At 40.5% G+C, this 13,633-nt stretch overlaps 1 protein-coding gene across 1 annotated transcript in view; it reads left to right on the top strand.

Moving 5' to 3' along the window:
* The window catches only part of gnao1a (guanine nucleotide binding protein (G protein), alpha activating activity polypeptide O, a), a 91,193-nt gene extending 80,960 nt beyond the window's left edge, over positions 1–10,233 (top strand). Inside the window, exons 7-8 of the mRNA XM_058645029.1 lie at positions 3,949–4,102; positions 7,382–10,233. Coding sequence (XP_058501012.1) covers positions 3,949–4,102; positions 7,382–7,569 — 342 coding nt within the window. The 3' untranslated portion in view covers positions 7,570–10,233. The remainder of the gene's footprint in view (positions 1–3,948; positions 4,103–7,381) is intronic.
* Positions 10,234–13,633: the final 3,400 nt, after the last annotated feature.

The following is a 13,633-nucleotide window of genomic DNA, read 5'->3' as shown; positions in this document are numbered from 1 at the left end:
GATTATTTTCCAGCCTTTTATGTCGCTATAATTTCACTATAAAACAAACAACAACAAAAAACAAGTACCAGATAATGCTTCAATGATTTTAAAGAGCCCAGGGGCCACATCTATTTTCTCATGCCAAACAGTGTTACTGCACCTATTGTCCACCACTGTGTCCGAATAAGCCGTCAGTGAGCTCTGACAGATGAGCACATGTCGTCCTGTGGGACATGAGTGTCAACCTTGTGACTATTGTGTTCAAGACCTCATCTTTCACATTTTTGCTAAATGAGCTTCATGTATGGAGGTGGGTCGACCTCGCAGAGCTGCACTCTATATTATATATATGTATATATATATATACTGTATATATATATATATATAGTGAGTGTGTTTGTTAACAGCCGAGCTCTCGTCACACAAAGAGTTCGAGAGCATCTTCATTTATTTATGAGCAAAGCATTTATCCCTCTGCACTCAGAGGACGAGGGCGTGCGTCTCCGTCCCTCTCCTCCAATCTGTGACTTTCCTTCTTGACAGCACACATTGATGATGATGATGATGATGTCATCAGCTTCCTCTCCTCGTCTGTGCCAACATTTCCTCATTAGGGACAGAAGAGATACCTGAGGTTGTTTGTTTGGGTGTTGTGTGTGTGTGTGTGTGTACGACACAACACCAGCCCATGGGTGTTGGGGTGGAGTCAGTATCTGTGGATTAATTACCCAGAAGGCAACCTGTCTACCCTTTCCACACAGACAGGCCCCAGACGCACACACACACACACACACACACACACACACGCACTGACGACACAAAAAACACCACTGGGACTTGAAAATGTCACAAACGCTCAGTGCCAAAACCACCATTATCCAGCCAAAGAGATGTGTCTGGGGTTCTTATTCTGGAGATCATTTTCTCATCTTGCCTTTTGTCTACACGCTACATGTTAAGTGGTTATTGATGTCAGAAAGGCAGGATTTTAATGTCATACATTTCTCCAGACGTGAAGGCCAAAAAAAACAATAAAAGCATAAATAGCAAAGAAAATCTGTGAACTTTGGTACTTTAGTGGAATCATGTCCCTCCACTGTTGCAGCACAAGATTTTCATGTAGCACAATATGATTTGTGGATGAATACAGGACATATTAGGGCTGCAATCGATGAATCTGTGGATTCATTTCTGGTTAATTGAAGAGAATGTTGAAAAGTGTTGATCGTTGTTTACCAAACCATGATGTTTACCAATAACAATGATGTTATTGAAGGTCTTGTTTTGTCCACAGACCAAAATTAGTCTGTTTTAAAGATTACTTTGTTATATGGAACAAAAAGAACAGAAAATAATCACATTTAAAAAGTTGAAAATTAAGAAAAAAACATTCAAACCAATGAATCGTTTATCAAAATAAAAGATTAATAATCAAATCATGGTTGCAGCCCTGGTACTGTATATAGACATAGATAATGCATGCAAGAACACTAAAGAAGACACTGCTGTCACTGTTAAAATAATAAACAAATGTCCGAAGAGCAGCCAGCAGTCGATGCTGCTGGTGAAATTTCCATCCACACTAAGTTAACAAGGTCCAGTTCACAATCAGGTGATTTATTTCCCCTCGGGTGGTGATGGCAGTCTTTCATGTCTGTGTTAAAATCAGGCCGTAGCACAGACAGGAGGGGTTGCACAGACAGTATGGAACACACGTTACTACATGAGAAAGGAGATGACTGTAAACAGACACTCTTACATGTGGGGGAAAAAAACTCATTATATTTCAATATAGTATTGAAGTTATAGTTTTAAGTCGATCCATCACATTGTGAGCATCATGTGCTTTTATCAATTTAAAGCGAGCTTTGCAAGCCTGGTTCTCCCCAGAGCGCCCCCTACAGTTTAGGAGTACACATCTATCCATTGTTGACCACTTTTCATCACTTCCCCTCTTAAACACAAGTGGTGGTGGCTGGCATCCATTTTGTATGCTCCTGTGTTTTTTCAGTTCTCGCCATTCAGAAAAAGGCGGTCCTATGTTGACTCATGTTTGGCCCCTCATGTCGTTTCCTCTTATTCGCTTCTTCCGCCAACAGTTTTCTCTGCTTCTCTTTGAACGTCTAGAATAACACTATCACTGCCTTGTTCTTATAGTCGGTACCTGGCGATGGTCTGTGTGTGTCCATGGTGCCATAAAGTCAGACCCGAGACATTGTGAGACAGTAGGATGAATGGTGACAATCCCCCCAATCTTGAATTAACTGCCAACATGCACATTTCATTCCATAAGCGAGTAAAAAATGAGCTCCCTGTATACGTCTGTACACAGTACACATGATCAGATTTTCTTAATCTGTAAATAGTCACTCTTTAAGAAAATAGATCATGTTCTTTAATCCATTTCCAGCATTAATAAAAGTGGAAAACATGTCAAGTTTCCGTAGGCGTGATAACCTAAACAAGGATGTCATGATTAGAAACCACCGCTCTCAATTGGGAGTACAATTTTGGCTGAATTGGACCAGATTATATGGTTACATGAAGTGTTTGTATTAGGATTATTTGTGTCCATGTAGACATTCACGGGACATATGTTTTATGGTTTTGAAACATTAGCTTTTTGTTTATTGCTTTATCCTCCATATGAGGGTCACGGGTCACAGGAGCCATTCCCACGCCCTGGACAGGTCACCAGTCACATTCACACCTCTGGTCAGTTTCGAGCGTTCAATTAACCTCCGCATGTTTTTGGGCGGTGCGAGGAAACCGGGAAAACCCAGAGAGAACGAGCCGGGTCGTGAGTGCGTGTCGGGTTTTTTTGCTGCAAAGGCAACAGCACATCAGCTTTGATGTAAAAGAAATAAAGTATGATATGACAGCTTCCTCCATCTTGGCTCAGCATGGGCAGCGTTGTCACAGCGATTCATCAATCTTCCAAAAGATTTGCAAGTCAGCGTTCAGCAGAGTCAAACTTTTGTGGGTCCACTAATTATGGCAGCTCCATCGGGATGGAAGACGCTGAAAACACAACTCCCTTTATTTTTTTTATTGGAGCAGAGGCGGTTTGATTCAGCGCTCCACCGCGGGAGCTCCGTCGTTACGATCGCAGCTTTGTCTTTTCCAGACAAGGAGAGACATTAAAAAAAAGGAAGGTGTCATCCTTCACACCTCATCTCACACAGGTTATTTAGTGTTTATGGCTGTGTGTCTGTTTTGGACCTGTTGTGACTAAAACAATCACTGGTTTTTATAGATTTTAAATGAGCTCCTGCTTCTTCTTGCTGACTCATTGATGCTTCATATGCTTTGTGTCATGTTTAAACATGAGGAATTTGTGTAGATTAAAGGTTAAAGGAGGCAGATTTTAAACTGATGAATGCTCCGGCTTTGAATTTACATTTAACGCAAATACAGTACGTGTGGGTGAAATGTACGTGCTGTATCTGCCTGATAATTTATTGTATTTATACACATGGGAAATGATTAATAAAGCACTGTAAAGGAACAGGATGTGTGAGCTTGGGGATGAATGAGTTTGTGTGTTTTCCTCGTGAATAAACATTTATTGAATATGTTGGAAAGTGTTTTCCCCTGAACAGGCATTTCTTAACGCCGCCCCCAGTCAGCATCTTTGTCGTCGCACAATGTTCAAACACTTGATGAAATAAAGACATTTTTGCTGTAATCGCAGTAAAACGAGCAGCAAAACTGTAAATGTCCTTAATGTCTTTTTTCCCCCTTAGTCTTTCCCTCATCACAGTCATATTAAGGTTTAAAGTAGAGAGAGAGAACTGTCAGCTCTTCTTATTGGACTTCATTATACTGTAGATTTAAAGTGGATGTATGTTTAACTCAGTCCTGCTTTTCTCTTCTCCCTCTCCTCCTTCCATCTGTTCCTCTAATCTAATCTAATCCCACCTTTCCATCTCCCCATCTCTGTCTTTTTTTCCTCCCCCGTCGCAGAATCGCATGCACGAGTCTCTGATGCTGTTCGACTCCATCTGCAACAACAAGTTCTTCATCGACACTTCCATCATCCTCTTCCTCAACAAGAAGGATCTGTTTGCGGAGAAGATCAAGAAGTCTGCGCTCAGCATCTGCTTCCCCGAGTACACGGGTAACAGACGCCGTCATTATACACTGATTTGTACTTTTAATGCAGTTGTTATGAACGCGGTGGCGGTGACACGTGTGACGTGACTAATTCTTACACACGGGACCTTTAAATGTTGACTTTCAACTTTTGCGACCTATTTGCCCTTGTACAGTTTAATATTAAGATATTACGTTATTACACCTTAATTTGAACCAGGATACAGCCAGGTGGAGCGTGTCCTGGTCAAAGTTACAGACAACAACATTTAAACAGCACATATAAGAAAGAAAGAAATAGACAGTAAATACATCAAAAGTAGAAGTGCTCAACAAATGTAGGCTTAGTGAAATGAAAACCAGTTAAAATTAGTAGAAGTTTGTGGCTCCAAGTCGCCCTTTAAAAGTGTTCAGTGAGACCAGCTCCTTTAGCTTGAGGTCATTTTGCAGAGCGTTCCATTCACAGAGAGCAGCAAACATTAAAGCGGGTTTACCACGTTCAGTTCTGACTAGTGATACTCATAATAATAACTTCAATTTCTGAGTCGCTGTACAGGAACAGTAAGTAAGAAAAAATAGAACAAAAAACAATCAGGTGGCAAAAGCCTGTCGCTTCAACATTGATTTAAAAGACTTGTTGGTACCTGGTGAAAAGCCAGAGGGACTGAGTTCCAGAGGGTGTTGCCAAAGTGAGAATAAAACAAATAAGACCATAAAAAACCATACAAACTTGATTTTTCATAGATATGATGGGAGCAGACCTAAAATACGCTTAGAAATAAAAATGACAAGTCGCCAACCATCACGGCTTTGTAACAGGCCGTGGTGAGTGCGTGCTTTAAAGATGTTAGTGGAGGAGGAGCCTGGATGTTTTTCCCATTTTTCCATCTAAGCTAGCTGGCTCTTAATGATAGCTTTATATTTCTTTAGAGACACATAAGAGTGAAGCAGTGGTGATTTCTCTAAGACAGCAAGGCAAGCACAGCTTCTAAAATGTCAAAGTAAAATATGTATGTACTGTGTTGTATTTATATTACAATGCTAAACGTGCGCTGGAACGCCAGTTTTTAATCGCGGATGACGCATCGGCTTACGCGATGTTCGTATTCCCGTAGCAGCCTCCACATTAAAACCACTTTAAGCTCAGCTGCAGTTGTTCTCTATGGGACGACACAGGATAGGTGTTTTTCACCGAGGTTAGCTCGACAGTGATTGTACAAATGCAGCAAATACGTCACTTCCAGGGAAGCTCAGCTTCTCTGGGAGTCAATGGAACAGTGGGAGGGCGCGGACGCTGGGCGTCTGCAAACATACACGACAGCGGAGCCTTTTCTGCCTCAGTCCATTTTCATTTTTTAGACCGTTTTCATTTATGCACTGTAAACAAAAACACTATTATAGCATTTCAGTTTTAGATAATTATCGCGTTCTCTTGTTCTAGAATTCATGCATCAATAACTGGGGCCTGAAATGAGCTTCCTCTGTTTCAAAGAGCAGCAACCGCCACTGGAGTGGAGTCAATCCTCTGCAGACTCTTGGCAGGCATGCAGATAAACCAATTTGGGGAAAAACAAAAAAAAGAGCATTAAAAGAGCTTTTGACAGGCCACGAATGATGTTGAGTAAATACTATGTGAGGACAACAGCACTAGTTCAAATTAAAGTATGAATGACGACTATCTGTCTTTTCCAAACCTAATTCCCACATGTCTGCGGACACTGATTAAACTGCTCGATACAGACTCAGCATTTACACTCAGTTAGATTTAAACCGACGGCCTTTAAATCAGCGCTGCGTCGGTCTTGAATGATAACAAAATAACTACATGTTTGAATAACTGTGCAGCTGAGGTCACACGGCTCACTGAACACATTGCAAAACCCACTGAGGCAAACTGTGATTTGAGAAGTCGGGATTTATAAATAAAAGTGATTTTCAAACAAAAAAGGGGAGAGATGTACTTGAGTGCGTTTAAAAAAAGAAAAGGACAATAGACAAGGAAGGCAGAGGGAAATGACGATAAACTGGGATGTGAATAGAGGAGCTGGACACAGGGGAGGGGAGGTGACGTGTAGCCATGGCAGAGAGAAAGAAGGGACGGGGAGTCCGAGAGCAAGAGACGGTCACACTTGGTCAGTCATGAGGACAGAAGACAGAAGACAGAAGACAGGAGGTGTCTTCTGTCTTCTCCACACAGACCCAGCTCTCTGAGCTCATCCTCCTCATTTCTGTCTCTCATGCTTTACTTACATTTTTACATTTATAAACAGCCTTTATAATCACAGGAAGTCTATTATGCCGTCATCATGTCCCCGTTTAAGTTATAGTTCAGGTTTTTATGAGGTACTTTTTTACTTTACATTTATTTACCCATTGAGATTGAAATCTCTTTTCCAAGGATGACCTGACCAAGAGGTCAGCGGCGCACGTCTTAGTAAATAAAAGATTAAGGAGACATTTATTTATACAAACAATATTTTTGACAAAAAAAATAATCTAAGAGTGCATAAAGTTTGCTTGACCTTTAAGGTCACAGTAATGAATTGAGATCACGATACCTCCTCAGCGTGGACAGGGACTTTGTTTTAGACGTGACATTGACAGACGCAGTTGTTTTCGTGTGACTGAATCATTAGAATCCGTTCATTAAAATGATTAGTTCAGTACTTCCTGCTCCATCTGACACAGTCACTAAACCTGTAGATATCTACAATGACAAAGCCCATACACATGAATGGCAAAAGTGGTGTCATTGTGACTAGTTAAAACTGAATTACAGATATCTGAAACTAGTTTTGAGGAGTAAGAATGACGTCACAGATATCTGTGATAATATAATATATATAATTCCAGAGAGTCAAACCTGGCGATTATGTCTTAAAAAGACATAATTTACCATTATTTGTTGTCATCGCACCAGAATGACATCACAGCCCACAAGTAATGGTACTGGTACTGTCCTCAGTCGAAACACAAGCCTGACCCAGGACTTTACCATTCCAAACCGTACCATGAAATGTACCATGGAAACTTCCTGCAGGGACTCACTGAAAATCGGATTTTAGCCAATTAAGTATATTAATTAAGTGTATTAGGCTTCCTCAATAAAATAGGATGTTTTCGTCCACAATAAATGACAGAATATGTGAGAATATACTTTTTTTTCATTCCAACACAAAAACCAAAGGAAAAACAAGCATATTTATGTATTTGTTGATCCACTGCTGCCTCTGTCAGTGACCTCTGTCAGTGACCTCTGTCAGTGACCTCTGTCAAATGTGTGTGTGTGTGTCTGTGTCTCTAGGACCTAACACCTACGACGACGCAGCAGCTTACATCCAAGCACAGTTCGAGAGCAAGAATCGCTCCCCAAACAAGGAAATCTACTGTCACATGACCTGCGCCACGGATACAGGAAACATCCAGGTGGTGTTTGACGCCGTGACCGACATCATCATTGCCAACAACCTCCGAGGGTGTGGCTTGTACTAAGCACAGCCCGTAATGTCTTCCCCCTTTGTCCCCCCACCCCCTCCCAAAACCCCACCCTCTCACCCGCCCCCTACCTGGCCCCTCCCTCCTCGCTCCCGTTCCTTTGACACTGCTGTGGAAATGATGATGATGATGACGATTCAGCTGATTATTTAAAGAAAAAAAAGAAAGAAAAAAAATGCAACTAGGTACATATTAATAATGAGGATAATTTAAAAAAAAAAAAGAATAGGCATACGTATATATAAATATATATATATAATGTTTTTAGTTCTCGTCTCTTTTGTTCTCTCTCCTCCTCCTGATGTTCTTTGGCCTGCTGCTGCCGAGCAAACACGTTTGTTTTAGTAGAAAAAAACCTGAGACCCTGCAGCCTTGAAAACTTCTTGAACAAAGTCGATGAAAGCCTCCATTTTTCTCTTTCTCTCTTTCTCTTCCTCTCTCTCTCTATCGTTGTCTTTCGTTGGTAAACTTGTACCTTTTGTTTTTCCACCATTACTATGAATATGACTTTTTTGTTTTGATTTCTTTTGTCGATCGTGTGTATATTTATTACATGAGTGTCGGTCCGTACACTGATTCTTTGTTTTGCCTCACCTTTAGCACATGTACGTGTGCTGTTTCCTTTTTTCTGTTTGTTCTTTTGCTATAGTAGTGATTATGTAATGACTAGTTTTTGCGGAAAAATGTTGATAGCACTAAAAGAAAAAAGAAAAAAAAGACATAAAAAAATGCAGGTCAGCCAAAACCTCAGAAAACACCTCTTGAGACCTGCTGAAACTGACACTGCTCATTTTGTTTACATTAGCCAAAATATTTTAATTTTTAATTTTTCCTTTTTTTTTTTTTTTTTGGATTAACTTGTATTGTTTTATTCCCTTTTTTTATTTTTTGAGACTTGGTTTTCATCGGCAGGAAGTGAGGCTTCCTGTTTCCCACGCCCGTCCTTCAGTCATGGCTGACACTCGGAAGCCGATAGGAAAAATGTGCTAAATGTCCTAAAATCAGTGCCATGTAACACGGGTACTGTTCTGTAGATAGCTACGCTTTTAGAAGCAAGTACACCACGTTTTAACTCTACCTTTCCTCACCGTTATAACCCGTTAGACCCACTAACATCCTCCATGTAAGGAAACTCCCCCCTCAGTTTGATAAAGGACTGATTAATTTATTAATTTATTTATTGATCGATTGCCTCTCTGTCTCTCTTTCATTTACTCATGACTTTTTTTCTTTCTCTCATCCGTCCATCTTCTCCGTTTTGGCCTTGTTTTTTTTCGCATGACACCCAGATTTTGTGGGTGAAAACCCCTCCCACTCCCACCCTCCTCCTCCTCCTCCTCCTCCTCTTCCTCTTCTTCCTCCTCCTCCTTACCCTCTGACACAGATAGCATGAGATCCTAAAGCCTTTGTACAAAGAGACCAGTTTGAAAAAAAGCAAAAAAAAAAAAAGCTTGACGTCGATACTGTTCAGACAACGATTTACAAAACAACAATTTTAATAAAAATGGCAAAACATATATGTATAAAAAAGGTAAAAAAAAGAAAGAAACAATAGCAGCAAACCCCGACAAGAGAGGAGGCGACCGGTTCCTGAAGTGGAGGGGACGGGTTCAAATATTAGAGAAGAAAAATAATAATAACAATAACAATAAAAATAATAATAATAATAAGAGTTTGTTTCAGTGGGTTAAAAACGTCATGTGAAAGACGGAGAGTAGATATTGGGAGATAGTGACATGTGGGGATTTTAAGTTGAAAAAGTCATTGTTATTACGATGATGCTGATCATGAACCTTGTTTTTTTCTTCTTTTTATGTCCCTTTTAAAAAATGTGTTGACCTTTTGGCCCCGCCCTCTTCTCTCCTTTTGAACCGTCATGCCTGTTTGTTTCCCTGCATTAGAACCATGTCCTCACTTTAGCCTGACTCAGAACAATTAAATATGATACAACAACAATATCTATTTTTTATTATTTCTGGGGGGGGGAATAAACCATTCTTTTCTTTTTATCAGAGGGAAGAGCACGTTTTTGGCTGCGTTTGTTAGTTAGGGGGACGCCGCATGTTCACACATCAATGCTGTATAAAGTCATGCTCCTTTCTTCTCCTCCTCCTCCTCCTTCTTCTTCTTCTTCTTCTTCTTCTTCTCTGTCTCTCTCTTTTCAGTTTGACACACACCTTCCAGGTCTACAATGAAAAGCACAGTTCTCACATCACACACACACACAAACACACACATAATACACACAATAAGTAGATTTGGAAATCTGTTCTCGACTCATTCCTCATCTCTGTTTGACCCCGTCATCAGTCTATTTATCCACATGACGATATAAACCACTCTTTCTTGCCTTGTTGATTTCTAGTTTTTAAAAAAAGAAAAAGAAAATGGCTGTGTATAATAACATGATATACCTGTTTATGGCATTCTGTTCCTGTTCATGATTATTTTTTTAATCCACCTCCTTTATGTTCTGTTTTTTTTACCCAGTGAATGCTTTTTTTTCTGTGCCGCTTCCTCTCTCTCTCTCTCTCTCTCCCTCTCTCTCTCCCTCTTCTCCTCTTTAGTGAATGGTTGTTATTTCATGTGGGATGTCCGTGCTGGAAAAACCAATCGAATGTAGTGTTTACATTAAAAAGCCACTGTTTTCATGACTACAAATCTACTGGTCTCCGAGTCGTTCAGTATCAACGTGTTTGTTTCTCTTTCAGCGTCAATCCAGGATTAAGTCCATCCATCCGTCCGTCTTCTACCACTTTATCCTCCACATGAGGGTCGTAATCCCCAAATCTGCATGTTTTTGGACTGTGGGAGAACTGCTAATGTTTAAAATGTAATGATCTCACCGTGACCTCACTGTGTAATGTTTGGTGGTCATAACTAAGTTTGTGTAAGTGTATAATCGCTCCAAAAGAAAAATGAGTTTGGTGTTTGTCGGTACCTTAGACCGCCATGTTTTTACAGCAGCTTTAAAGCATAGCGATGCAGGATTTTTAGCCTAATTTAACATCTGCAGAGTCACTGTGATGGTTGAATGTCTTGTTGTGCGGGAGATTGTGCGCCGCCTCCACTTCCCCTAATGTCTGTTAGCACAAAATCGTGAAGTTTCAGATCTCACGAGAGTTCCTTCACAGTAATACACACACACACATACACACACATGTAACGGCTATACTGCAACTAAACTGGGAGAGGAGACGAGGTCTAGTCCAAAAATAATTTATTAGTTTATTTACAGAAATCAAAAAACAAACCGACAGCTGCTGTGACAGAGATGAATGGAGGAAAGAAGACTTCTTAAACCATGTAGCGTCGTGGTCCAGGTGTGGCCTCCAGGTGTGGCTCATCACCTTGACGACACAGAAGAAGGCCAGCAAACAAAGCACTTCCACTAACACGGGAGGGTCATCACAACAGGAAGTGAGGAAGAGGAAGCGACTATGTGTGCCGAGACAGTGAAGCATGCAGGACAGATGCTGAGCTGGCATTTTTGTAAGTATTTGTGAGAGATAAACTCTCTAATTGCACGTTTGGCTCTGTTGAAAGCAAATGTACGTGACCAGGAGAGGAGAAGAGAGGGGGAGTGTCAGCAGTGAGGATAAAGAGGATATGGTGGTGTCACACAAATATGTACTCCAAAACTCTAGGGGGAGCAATGTGGAGAGAAAGAGGTGAAAACACAACCAGACTTGCACAGTTCAGCTTTAATGGGCGACAAGGTGAAGCATGTGTTCTGCATTTAAAAATGAACTACGATGAATAAACACATCCTTTCTGGTATGTGAAGGCCACCGTAGTTCCCTGAAGCGCCTGGAACAGGGAGAGGGTGAGTGGATGAGACCTCTGTCTGTGTGTCATAACCTGCAGTGTGACCATCAGAGAAACTTTAAATGACTCAAAATAGATTAAGATCTTAATCAAATACACTCCTCACACTTTGTTGTTTTTATAATCTTTTGTTTGTCCACGTGTTGTAATTCTTTAATAATCCTTTTATATCTGTTGTCCTTGACACGTTTTTTATTCAAACATCTTCATTTGGAACGTGTTGACACCCGAGTCTGACATTTACATGATCAGGAATATTTATATGATCCCAGAGTGTGGACGTTTAAAAAAGAAAGTCCAGGAAATGACGAGTCACGGGCTCTTGCTGACGTCACAGTTGTTATATTTAACTCCGCACACTTGATAAAGTGCTTAGTTTGCTCGCTGGCACCGAAAATGAAATCCCACCTCAGCTCTCCTCAGCTCTCCCGCAGAGATGTAAAGCACCATCAGCAATCTGTCAGAAATGAATGATGATTGAGGATTATTGTCGCTGTTCACTGAAAACAACCCGGCGACGTCTGCAGAGACACAAACTAACCTGAAGACGTTACACAGCCTTGTTTTTAAGAGTTTAAAATCTATAAATATCATCTATTTTTCCCTCATAGAGATCAGTTTTTTTTCCATTTTTATGTCTATGTAATTTATACAGGTTGTGTTTTTCATATTCGGTGCAGATGTTCACGTACTCTGAAAAGGTCGAGGTCATAGTGACCTATAAACCTGTTATTTTGGGCTCTTGAATATGAAATTAGTTTAAATCTGGGGTCTGCTCGTCCAAATACAAGCACTCAGAGAGGTTTTACTTTGTATTTCCTCTTCCTTGTGTGTGTTTACTTCCTGTCCATGTGATTCTATTATTACCAACACCTGTTGCCAATTGATTTCACCTGTTATAAAGTTTCTGTTTCCATTCTTTCTTTCTTTTTTTCTAACCATAAAAATGTCAAATAACATGTGCATATATAGGTCAGTAAGTGTTTTCATTTGTGTTGATAGAACATTCCAAAAAAGAATCTTTGTCCTCATGTCTCCATGTTTTGATCGTAGTCACTGTCTCGAGTGAATGTAAAGACATTTACAATTTTCTGACGTGTACATGCATCAGAGAAATATAATAATAATTAACCTGGAGCTGAAAAGCCCATAAAATGAAGATAACATCATGTGTAAAGTTTTATAGATACATTTAATAACTAAAGTTTGTGAAATTTAAGACTACAAAATAGAAAACACACAAAAACATAGGATGTGAGGCATATTTTTAGTTTAGTGAAGAAATATTAAAACACTTTTATCTCTTAATAACATTGATATAAAATGTTGGGTTGAAGACGTCTCATCTTCAACAGTTACTGGACAGAAACAATCGTTGATCTCTTCATCTCGTTTTTCAACCAATCACACACACACACACACATACAGTATATAAACAAGTGGACAGAAGAATAAACTGATCAGGATGATAAGAGGCAGCTGGGGGGATTGTGTGTGGTCGGTTGCCATGGAGACAGATGAAACCTTTTGCCAGAGCGTACGACGGAAAATACAACTTGTTATATTCAGTGTCAGGGGTTGGTGTGGAGGCACAAAGCTGCCACAGGAAGTGAACACGATTAATATTTTTAAATGAATCACTTGTGTTGGTTCTTCTGACCTTGTACTGTTGACTCCAGCCTCTCGCATGGATGGATGGATGGATGAATGATGGACAGTTCTCTATTCATGTGCTCACCGTGGCCTGACTTGGCCTGTGCTGATAAGAATCTGTGTTTCTGTGACGCAAACACGTTTCACTCGTGTCCGTTCACTCATCGAGCAGAGGAGTACACAAGTGCACACACACACACACACACGCACACACACACAGGTGTGTGCTGCATGTGCGTCTTATTGACACTAAACATCACACACAGTCATTGAGAGAGAGATCAGAAAGAATCCCCTGTCAGAGCAGATTAAATAGCAAATGTGAGCTTCAGCATTAAGAGGCTGGTGTCTGACACTGTCCACACACACACACACACACACACACAGGGAGACGGGAGTCTTTCATCCTTAGCTGCGAGGTAAAGGCTGGTTCACAGAGTTCAAGCAAAACACGGAGGCAGGATGACAGAGACTGAGAGAGAAGGAAGCCCAGCTCGGAATCTTATCAACACAATAGTTGTTGTACAAATTATTTACTTTCTATCTACAGAAGAGTGTTAGGGCCACATGCTAAAAACTC

This window comes from Solea solea, chromosome 12, assembly GCF_958295425.1.
Source record: "Solea solea chromosome 12, fSolSol10.1, whole genome shotgun sequence".
Classification (NCBI taxonomy): Eukaryota; Metazoa; Chordata; class Actinopteri; order Pleuronectiformes; family Soleidae; genus Solea; species Solea solea.
Note: the sequence above shows the minus strand (reverse complement) of the source record. Positions and strands in the feature narration are given on the sequence as shown.